The sequence below is a fragment of the Cibotium barometz genome, chromosome 12 (assembly GCF_041138505.1).
Source record: "Cibotium barometz isolate CiBa-2024 chromosome 12, ASM4113850v1, whole genome shotgun sequence".
NCBI lineage: Eukaryota > Viridiplantae > Streptophyta > Polypodiopsida > Cyatheales > Cibotiaceae > Cibotium > Cibotium barometz.
Window position 1 is genome coordinate 12713204 of NC_141057.1, and position 11910 is coordinate 12725113.

Here is an 11910-nt window from a genome sequence, read left to right on the forward strand (position 1 = left end):
TTCATGTCACAGGTTGCAGAGACTTGTTTGTCAGGTATACTGCTGGCAATGAAGGAGTGGTTTATTTGGGTGATAACCATGCATGCAAGATTCTTGGCAGAGGTGATGTGAGGCTTGTGTTTTCAGATGGCTCACAGCTTATGCTCCATGATGTCAGGCATGTGCCTGAGATCAAGAAGAACCTGCTTTCTACTGGACAGCTTGATGATGCTGATTATGTTACCACATTTGGTGGTGGAAAGTGGAAAATTAGTAAGGGCTCACTGGTTGTTGCCAGAGGCTCTAAGGTGGACACTCTTTACTTCATGCATGCAAGTGTTTGTCACCATGCTAATGTAAATGCAACCGAGCTGCCGGAAATTTCTATGTGGCATAGCCGGTTGGGACACATGAGTGTCAAAGGAATGGAGCAATTGTCTCGTTTGGGTTACTTGCCTTCTCTAAAGTTTTCAAGTTTTCAGTTTTGTGAGCATTGTATATATGGTAGGCAACTACAGTGCCCCCACAAGAAAGCTCTTGGACAGAAAGATGCTCAGTTAGAGCTTGTGCATACAGATGTATGTGAGATGCCTCAGCTTTCTTTGGGAGGGGCAAAATACTTTGCGTCTTTTATTGATGATGCCACACGCAAGGTGTGGGTCTATCCTCTTCGTTTGAAGAGTGATACATTCTCAGTGTTTGAGAAGTTTGTTGCTCTTGTTGAGAATCAAACTGGCAAAACACTGAAGGCTTTGCGTTCCGACAATGGTGGAGAGTATATGTCCAAACAGTTTCAGGACTTTTGTGATGCTAAAGGCATCAAGAGGGAGCTCTCTACTCCTTATAATCCTCCACAAAACGGGACAGCAGAGAGGATGAACAGGACCATTCACGAGAAGGTCCGTTCTATGTTGTCACATGCTGCATTACCTCATGGTTTTTGGGCTGAAGCTGTTATGACAGCGGTTCACCTTATAAACAGGTCACCTAACACGAGGCTTGGTGGGAAAGTGCTAGAGGAAGTATGGACAGGGAAGCCTCCGTCATACAAGCACTTGAGAGTGTTTGGTTGCGTTGCGTACGTGCACATACGCAGGGAAATGCGCACCAAACTTGATCCTAAGTCTCACAAATGCATATTCCTAGGATATGGTGACAGAGGTGAAATGGGGTATAGACTTTGGGATCCCGTGAATAGAAAGATCATACGCAACAATGATGTCATTTTTGATGAAACATGCATGTATAAGGAGCCTGCAAGGCAACAAGAGCCTAGCAGAGTCATCTTTGATGATGATGGACATCATGGACAACAACCAAGGGCTGTAAATCAGCCATTACAGCAGCAAAACCAGCCCTTAAATGGTGCTGAAAATGGTCCAAATGGACAGCCAGACATGGCAGAAGATATCCCTATGGATATACCACAGTTAGAGGAGATACCGGGCATGATTTTTCAGCCTTATGGCATGGAACAAGAGCCACCAATGGGTGATATGCAGGCTGGACAGCAACCTGCAAATGATGGTCATTGGGTACGGAGGTCCACAAGACCCTCCAGAGCCCCTGACAGGTTTGTTCCAGGGGTTGACTACTTGATGCTTACTGACTGTGGGGAGCCCTCATGTTATAAGGAGGCTTTACAGAGGGCAGACAAGGCTCTTTGGGAGCGTGCCATGAAGTCAGAGATGGATTCTCTGCACAAAAATGGAACATGGAAGTTGGTGCATTTGCCTGCAGGCAAGAAGGTTTTGCCATGCAAGTGGGTTTACAGGCTCAAAGTTGCACCAGATGCAAAGCCAAGATACAAAGCTAGGTTAGTGGCTAAGGGCTTCAAGCAGGAATATGGTGTGGACTTTGATGAGATCTTCTCTCCAGTGGTCAAAATGACCACACTTAGAGCTGTGTTAGCTTTGGTTGCACATGATGATCTGGACTTGATTCAGATGGATGTGAAGACTGCTTTTCTTCACGGTGATCTCCATGAGGAGATATATATGCAGCAGCCAGAGGGTTATGCAGTGAGTGGAAAGGAGAAGCTTGTATGCAAGCTGAAAAAGAGTCTTTATGGGCTCAAACAGGCACCAAGGGAATGGTATCACAAATTTGATACATTCATGAAATCTCAGAAATTCAGGAGAAGTGACATAGATCACTGCTTATACACCAAGAAAGCTTTGGATGGCAGTCTATTGATCCTCATCTTGTATGTTGATGATATGTTGATTGCCGGGAAATCTCGTAAAGAGATGGATGCCTTGAAGCAGAGGCTGCATCAAACCTTTGATATGAAGGATTTGGGTGATGCAAATCACATTTTGGGTATGCGAATACTTCGGGACAGAAATCAGCATGTGTTGTATTTGTCTCAGAAGGAATATATTGGCAAAGTTTTGCAGAGGTTCAATAGACGGGGGGAAGAAGACTAGTACTCCTTTGCCTCCATATGTGAAACTCAGTGCTATGGACAGCCCACAGTCAGATAGAGACAGGGCTGATATGGCCAAGATTCCGTATGCTTCAGCTTGTGGCAGTCTCATGTATGCCATGGTTGCTACTAGGCCGGACATTGCATTTGCAGTGGGAGTGGTTTCTAGATACATGGCCAACCTTGGCAAGAAGCATTGGGAAGCAGTGAAAGGTGTCATGAGATACCTGAAGGGCACACAGGATATGTGCATTTGCTTTGGCAAACAAGATGCATTAGTGCATGGTTACACGGATTCGGATTATGCCGGTCATCCAGATAACCGGAAGTCTACTACCGGTTATGTGTTTACATTCACAGGAGGTGCTGTGTCATGGATATCCAGGATGCAGAAGTGCACAGCCTTATCTACTACAGAGGCCGAGTATATTGCAGCCACACAGAGGCTTGCAAGGAGGCATTATGGCTATCTCGGTTAGTGGTTGATTTGGGTTATACAGGGGATATTCCATTGTTGCATTGTGACAGTCAGAGTGCCATCCAGTTGGCAAAGAACCCTGTCTTTCATGCAAAGACGAAGCATGTGGATGTGAAGTATCACTTCATCAGAGAGGTGATAGAGAACAAGCAAATTCAGCTTGTTAAGATTCATACGGATGACAACCCGGCTGATCTGTTGACAAAGAGTTTGCCTCCGGAGCGGTTTGCTCATTGCAGACACTTGATGGGCATTGGATGAGGCCAGTTTCAGCTTTGATATGGCCTTGTATATTATCATGTACATGCTGATTTTTTCTTTTCCGCACTTTGCCTTTAAGTGGGAGGTTGTTGGGGTAAAGGCATAATGCCCACCCTTATAGTGTGTACAAGCCCATAAGTTATAGTACATAGTACACTTAGTACTTTTAATGTACTAAGTGCACTATGTGTACTAGTACAATATACATGTGTGATAGGGGAGTCACACACTCACATCATGAGTTGACTTATCCCCACAACTCTCTCTCTCTCTCTCCCTTGTTCTCTCTGTGTATGTCTCCCACATGAATTAACCTAACCCTAATTCCTGTTTCTCCCATTCATACTACTCCACCTAGAGCAGTCGGCCAACTAAAGTCCAGGCAGCCGGCATTAAATGTCCCACGACTGAGTTTTTCAACATTTAATGCTGAAAAAAATCACATAAATTGCTGCGCATTTTTTCCTAAATGGCTGGGCATTATGCGCATGCTTCTACATGGCTGGACAATGCTTTTGCAAACATCTTGAGGGCTGGGCAGCCTGTATGGGCTGCCCCATACCTGCCCTGCAGCCATACAAAGGCTACATCTCCTGCATGTCTGCCTTTAGATTGCCCCTAGGGCTGTCCTACAGCCCCTCCATGGCCGGTGGGTTCAGCCAGGGCCTTCTTGGCCCTCATGGGGGTGGTTCCACACTATCCCCATGCCCACACAAAGACCCGGGGTAGCCCTATGGGCTGGCCCCTTGTTCTAAAAGCAAAGCCTAACTAACTACTCAATGATTTGGCATATCCGGTACCATACCAGATACACGGAATCACTGACATCATTCCAGAGGGAGACTCACAGCGCGGACTGGCACTGTTTTCATGTGCAAGACAGTGCACACCTGACCTTGGACTCATGTGCAGGACAATGCACACCTGACCTCGGACGACTGAGATGGATCCCTGGCTAACTCGTCCCGAACTGGGCTCACATGGGACCAGTTCACCATCCCAGGTCCTGCACCTTCTGTACAGATATGTCTACGTGGCATCCAAGTGCGAGATGCACGTGACACCTTTGGCCTTCCAAAAGAAGTATTAAATTACCTTTCTAACCCTTCCTATGACCTGACTCCTTGAGGGAGTGAGATGACCTACAATGAACAACCTTTTCTAGGCTCTTGGTAGCCAGGCCAACTGGTCGATTGCTGTCGGCCAACTCTTGTAATTCCACCCGTTGATGTGGAATGTTTGGTTGAACACAATGATAATCAATACACTTAAAACACTAAGTTTTAATGGACAATAAGCACAATACAAAATGTAATTTGCCGAATTGGCAAGAGACACACAAGGAGATAGAACAACCGGCCCCTTCCTTAGATAATGTATATTGATCTCGAGAGAATCAAGTACATAGCATCACGGGCATTTTTGACCATATTTCCATTCAATGCATATGAAAACAATATTACAAACAATATGGTTGTCAATGAGGATCTCCAAGAAGCAACCTTTCCACACTACCCTCTCAACTGCCCATGTTTCCTTCCATCTGCTCTCTATTGTTCCACCCAAACATGGTAGAAACAATCTTCAGGAGCGCACGTAGGACAAGAGAACACTACACAAAGTATGTGAAAATGGAGTCCTTTCCTTCCCCCTTGCTACTTGTTGCCATAATTGGTCATGTGAGCTTATCAACATAGCCGAAGTCTTCGCGATGAAAGCATTTGGAAGGCTGAAATCTTCATTCGTCGCGATCTTTCACGACAAAAGTCTTCAAGCACATGCAAGAAACCCTAGAAAAGCTTCCCCTATGGTTCTACTTAAGAAAGGATGGCTGAAATTAGGATTTTCAGCCAAAAGACCAAAAATTACAGCAAACAAATGGACTGTTTTTCTGAATTTGAGTCATTGGGAGTGTGTAGGAGGAAAAATATGACCCGGAAACAATCTTGGGTGCTTGACAAACACTCTAGCAAGCTTGGATATGGAGTTGGGAGAGTGGAACTGTAGAAAATACAGCCATCTAGCCCTCTTGAAGTAGACGCCCACTATTGAGAAGGAAGGAGAGAGTGGGAGAGAGAGGGAGAGAGGTGTCCACCTACGAAAGGTAAGTGCAAAGGGGTAAAAGGTGGAGGTGAAACATGGCTGGAAACTTACTTTGGACAAAGGAATAAGGCTTGGACACCTAGACACTAAGTTGTAACCGCCTCAGGACTTCAGTTGAGTGTACACAAGGTTGGTCATAATTTATAAGTGAGTTTTGGTCACCCAGAACTTATAAGTGTGAATACACTCACTTATAAATTAACACTAAGCCCTAAGAGATAAATTAACGCAATTTGACCAATACTCACCACCTGTCCACATCCAACATAACCATGTTAGCAGACATCTTCACACGCACAATTCATGGGCGGACGTCCCCTTACCCGGAACTACACATTGGTCATGCAAGCATGAAAACAGCATGCAAATTCAATTTGCAAGCAAGCACATAAAGATGTTATGCAATGCAACATTGGTATGGATAATCCCCGTTCATGAGCCTATACCCAAGGGACGTTTCCGGGCAAGACCAGCCCTAGCACCAACACCAACCCCAATGGAAAGCCAATCCTCCAGGCGTTTCTGAGCATATACACACAGTCGCAAGTCCTAGCGAAAAGCCAATCCTCCAGGCGTTTTCGGGCATGTAGACACAAGCACAACTCCTAGCGGAAAGCCAAGTCCACCAGATATTCCACGCATGTACACACAAGCACGAGTCGCAACGGAACATCTAATCCCAAACATGACATTCCGAGCATGAACACATCAAGTCCCAACGTAAGATCATGTCCATAGTATCAAATGATAGGTGACAACCCCATGCATAAGCATAAACCAACAGCCATGGACGCCAATCCAATCATACACATAGTGAGAAAGCAAGGGTAGACCATTTGGGTGGTCAAATGGTGACAGCTCTAGGACACAAAAAACACATAATCACCGCCGACTTGAGGTAAACCTCTACAATGCCTCGCCGACATCAACTATGTCCAACCTCAACCTTTCCTAAGCTTGTCTGAGCCTAGCTAGTGTCCTAAACCGAATGTTTATCTGCTGCAAATCAAGGATTAGCTTGGATCAGCCATGTCCATCTACATGCACATGACACTAGAATCCTATTTATAGTGTCTAATATTGGTGAGATGGCTACCAACCCTACAGACCCTAATAATAATGTCCAAGTAACTATGTTCACACAATAACCCAATGACTCCGTCCAAATTGGACTGTTTACTAGGCGCCTGGACAATATTACAATGATCTCACATAATAGCCCTTACAAACACATGAATTCGACCACGTACTCAACCTATGAGCTAGCCATATTGTAGATGCTACCTTTCATGCTTGGATCTAATTGTCAACAAGTTGCCAAGTCACTCTCCAATTGCTAAGTAATCTCCTCACCCATGTCTATATTATATCGTTCCACTATGCTCTTGTAGAGATTGATGTTGGTGGACCATGTTTTCTCCCAAGAAACCAAAGAGCTCTCTGACATCTACCGAAACTCCATGTTCTGCACGCATGTACCTGCTGCACACGTACGTGAAGAAAAACAAACACGCCTTTGTAAGCTTTCATCCTTGCACGATGGAGGAAGGGTGCGAGTAGCCAATTGGCTAACCTATAGCGTCCCCTTCTAGGCACCCTTCTAATGTGTTTTGTTGTTGTGGATGGCCACCTACTCTGTGCTTTCTTGCGTCCTGAATAGGGCTGCGTTTATGCTGAATCTGGCCACCCTTATGCTCTCCCAGATCTGGCCTTTGAGTGCCCACCACGGGACCCCCCCTCTTTCACCCGTCTCACTGTGTTTTAAAGCACCAACACGCCACCTTGCTTGCTTGCTCTTTCCGCCCTGTACTTGGTGCACTTGGCCCTCTTTCTTACCCTTTGGCTGAGGCTTGAGCACCCCTTGCACACATCTGGTACAAAAGTGGTAAATTGCTGCCTTGATGAAAAAAACACAAACTTGAGTGAAAATGATGACAATGATAGGGTTCTTCACGATGGATCTTCACGCCCTAATGAGAAAAAAAGTTGGAGCCTTTCTGCTGTCAAAAATTAAACGCTCTAATACCAATGTAACATGGTGTGCTTACGGAAGCATGTTTATTAATTGATTGATTGCAATTAGCACCTAATTAGAGACTTAAACCCATGCACAACAAACTACTTCTTCATGCTCAATACACAATAGCGAGAGATGACCTAATCTACCATGTATTACTAACATGAAGTATATACAATGTTGAATAGAAATACTCAATGGTAGCATTGCTCTTGAGCTCTCAATGATTCAATGACTGAATAATCAAATAAATAAATATGACTAAGGCCTAGACTCCTATTTATAGTGTCAAAGGTTGGTGAGTTGGCTACCAATCCTATCAATTCTAATAATAATGTCCTAACGAGGTTTCAAAGACCCGACATCGTACACATCGCATGATGGCGATAGATTGTGGCTAGCGACTCACCACCCAATGATAGAGTCCTATGGGCTCACCCATGAGCCTAAGGCCTAATTGTTGCGAGCCTACTTGGTACCAATGGCCCCAACTAGCATCCCATACCAAGTAGGCCAAACCACCCACCTTGGCCATGACGTCTTGCACAACCCTAATAGCCCTCTTGTTTACCGCGTGGATACCTCAATAACTCTTATGTGCCCCCAAGGTCACTTACATAGCAACAACCTGGCCATTATTGGCCCTTGCTTTATTTATAAGCTTTCATGCTTTATTTATGACCTTTAAGCCATTATTAGTTCTAGGCTATTAATTATAAGCTCTTAGCCAATCTAGACCTCATCTTGCTAGCGCCCTTAGCACACATGCGAACCCTCCAAGTCCCCATGCCCCAACTAAGCCATAACCCTAAACTGGGTTAGTCCACGTCCCTGGCCTTGTCGAGATGTAACATCTCTCCTCATGTTCAATTCACGTCCTTGTGAATGCATAAGGACACAAGACGCTGTAAGTGAATCCCCGAATCCAAACATCCATCCATAGCATCTACTCAAATCTACTGCCTCTTACCTAGGCCAACGTAAGACTTTTCTTGTCGACCCTGCTACACAAATCTAGTTGCTTACTATCAATCTGACTCTCATCCAAGAGCTAAATCCCAATAGAACATCCACTCTTAAAGCTCTACCATAGCAATCCTTGCAGAGATCCATAGCACAACTCAACTATCATACCATCCGACATTAGTTGTTGGCAAACTACCAAACACTAGTCCACTTAATGCACAAACAAGTCCTAGTGCCATGTTCTTCTAGTACAATATTCCAACCACAAGATCTCCTCTGTCCAATCCTCATCTAAGATTGAACGGAGATTGTGTTTTAACACATAACCAGTAGATACTCACGTCTACTCTAGGGAAAACACAAAACTCCCCATCAATGCATATTACACCCCACCAAATTGGAATGAGGTTACCAAAGGTCCACACAATGCCATTAATAGAGATCCTGAAGGATAATGGTTATAACATATTCCACCCCTAACATGTCCATGGGTTACACCCCATCGAACAGGTGAAAAACCTTTGACTCCAAAGTCTTGAAATCAAAATAACGCAGTGGGACTCCGTCCACCCTAGAGTATCAAACGGTCCAATTGTCAACCGGTCTAGACATTCAATCTAAGACCAAGAAGTTCCAAACTTCTCAACTTTCTCATGTAGAATTCCGACGCTGCCACTTGCATCAATATTTTGGTCATCACGAAAGAGTGTGATGAATCATAAAACTTGTGACCCTACGAGTGACATGCCAATGCTTAGATAACCAAGAAAGTCCCTTATCTTGTTGTCACTCACAAATTAGCATTGCTCCTTACAATTACCAAAGGTTAACTATGCCAAAGCATAAAAAGAAACCCACAAAGCCTCGGGAGATACTACATGGGAATACACTCTAGCATCCGATACCACCAGAGTACACTCCAAATAAAACCCCTATGAAATAAAACCCCTATGAAGCATGATCATAGGTAGAATGGCGAACATTCCCCCCCTACAACCCAGCCTTGAAGCAACCGAATTCTTCTCTAAACACCAAGGCCAAACCTCTTCAACGTTTTAAAAAGAAGTTTCCACTCATGTGGGAGAGTTAGAGCATGCAACAAATTAGATTCCATTATAGTTTGGTAAAGACCTCAAAAAATTAAAAATTATTAATTAGAGAATGAACCAAAGTAAAAAAAAGTACTTGAAAACAAGCATCACCACTTAGGGTCTATGAAGTCACAACTATTGAACCATTCCTAGACCCACCAATGTATGTGTGAATTCAAACTGGAATCCCACTTAGTTAAAGCCTTTTGACACCACTTCGATCATCATCGGTTAGCGAAGGCACGGTGCACCCATCAAGCTTGGGCCCGACACTATCCTCCCTCAAGGGATCTTGGATGGCGTGTTCCTGTTTATCTTCCAGTGTTACACAGCAGGTGGCGGATAAAATCCTAGCCATCCCGGTGGCTTCACTTTCTCAAAGTCGTCATTGCCGATCGCTCCACGTCATTACTACTGGATGACTCCACGGAATTACAGCCCACTTACTACATATATCTCCGGTGCAAACGAAATCGTGCGTGCTAACTTGGAGAAAGGCAATGACTGAAAGGTAACGTCTTACCGAATCTAGTACGGAGGAGGATGAGACAAGTGCTACGGAAGTTCCTGTGGTGATAGAGGAGTTTCTCATGTCCTCAATTTTGGCAGAGCATCCATTTGTGAAGGATGCGAGAAGAAGTACCAACGGTTCTAGTGAAAGGCAGCAATGGCAGAGAAGCCAAAGAGGTAGGAGATGAGCCTACGGAAGAACCAAGTCAAGAAACGAGAAGACGTGCATGGTTTGCCCCTGCGCTCCAAGTTTAGCAAGGCGCGATGTCACGTGCACACCCTAACATGGTGTCACGTAGACATAATTATTGCTTGCAGCCCCTTAGAGGAAAAGTTAGAGACCGTATATGGGCAGTTTGGAGCAGGCTTGACAACCCTAAAGATGCCCCACGATGCCCAAGACATGCACCAATGGTTGGGAAATATTATGAGCACCCTATAAAGGGCAAGTCAAGGGTTGTTCCAAAAGCATTCAAAGACAGTGATTGCAAAGCCCAAAAAAAGGGCAAGAGAGCCAAGAGGCATGGAGTCACAACATTTGGATCAACCAAGTACACCTCCCGTGGGGGACAACAAGACAATAAGCATGATATTCATGCATAGCACTCTCAATTCATTGTAATTACTCATTCATTTAGTAATATACAGTAGTAGTAGGAGTAGATTAGGTAAAGAGTATCTCTTCTCCTCCTCTCTACTTCTCTATGTCATCATGGTGCATGTGATTAGTATTAATCTTTGTTGCTTAGCGTTAATCATCATTAAGAGCACTTCACATAGTTAGCATGTTAAGGTGGCATTGAAAATTCAGATTCTTGGGAGGAAACTAAGAGTCTTTGCAGACAGATTACCTGCCCATTGGACCAAAGCGAAGGTTGAAACTTGAAGGGAGGAGATCTCCCACCTACAAGGGAGGGACAGGAGGATGAAATCTCTTGTTTTCACAAAGAGGGGTTACATCTGTAAAGACCTTAGAGGATAAGCCATAAACTTGCTAAAAATATCCACAATTGTGTGTACTTTTGCATATCATGTAAGCATGTGTACATAGTTCAAGAAAGGTCTTTCTCGACTGCCTTCAGACAAGTCTACATAGAAAGCTCTCAAAATGGTGATGTGCCTGCTTCCCATTTTCCTCTTGTCCAAAGGCCTCTTCACAAGGTCTGCACATATGACTTCAATAAAAAAATGTTTGCCACCCCAATACAAGAAGGCAGTGGGCCTAGTGGTTGAAGTAAATCATTCTATAGGTGGTGGTGGAGGGTTTGAATTTCCTTGACCCCATGCAGGTTATCTTTTTTTGTGTGTGTGAGTGTGTGTGTGTGTGTGGGTGGTCCAGCTTGTCCAAGCCAGGTAAAATTCCTAGAACTCATGCTAGACCCCTTAAGCATATGTCTGCAGCTAGTGTGAATATATTCTCGGGCAGACAACAAATTTGGTCTGATGGCATCCCGTCCTGCACAGTACAGAGATTGACCAGCGGATGCATCTTGACCTGCCCTAATGAGATTTGTTTTGCAGCATTTGCACATTAACTTGTACTCTAGTGGAGTCTGAAACTGCCCATGCATAAGATTGCACGACTTCAATACCCTCATTAAGGAATAGATTCACCCACAATGCAAAGAAAATCCAACAATGATACATGAAACAAATGACCTAATTTGAAAATATTATGCAGGTTGGAGAAGGAGGAGTTCGATTATCAGGAGGACAGAGACAACGGCTAGCTATAGCCAGGACAATCCTCAAAAACCCTTCAATTCTACTACTCGATGAAGCAACCAGTGCACTCGATTCGCAATCCGAAAGACTTGTTCAAGAAGCCCTGGATGGATTCATGCAAAGCCGTACTACAGTGGTAGTTGCACATAGACTATCTACGATCTGTAATGCAGATACGGTTGTGGTGCTCCAAAAGGGGCAAGTGACTGAGACAGGTTCGCATGACTCTCTGATGAGACTGGGGCCAAATGGTTCTTATTACTCGTTCTTGCGGTCACAAATGCTGAGGACAGATCAGAGGTACTGCAATCTACTTGGCATTGAAGCTCTCTGAACCTTCATAGAAGTCCAT

General features: G+C 44.4%; 1 protein-coding gene across 2 annotated transcripts in view; it reads left to right on the forward strand.

The window, feature by feature from the left end:
- The window catches only part of LOC147633072 (ABC transporter B family member 1-like), a 44691-nt gene that overhangs the window by 22611 nt on the left and 10170 nt on the right, over window positions 1-11910 (forward strand). For both annotated transcript variants that reach the window (XM_086806082.1, XM_086806083.1), the window contains exon 8: window positions 11515-11858. In XM_086806082.1, coding sequence (XP_086662208.1) covers window positions 11515-11858 — 344 coding nt within the window. The remainder of the gene's footprint in view (window positions 1-11514; window positions 11859-11910) is intronic.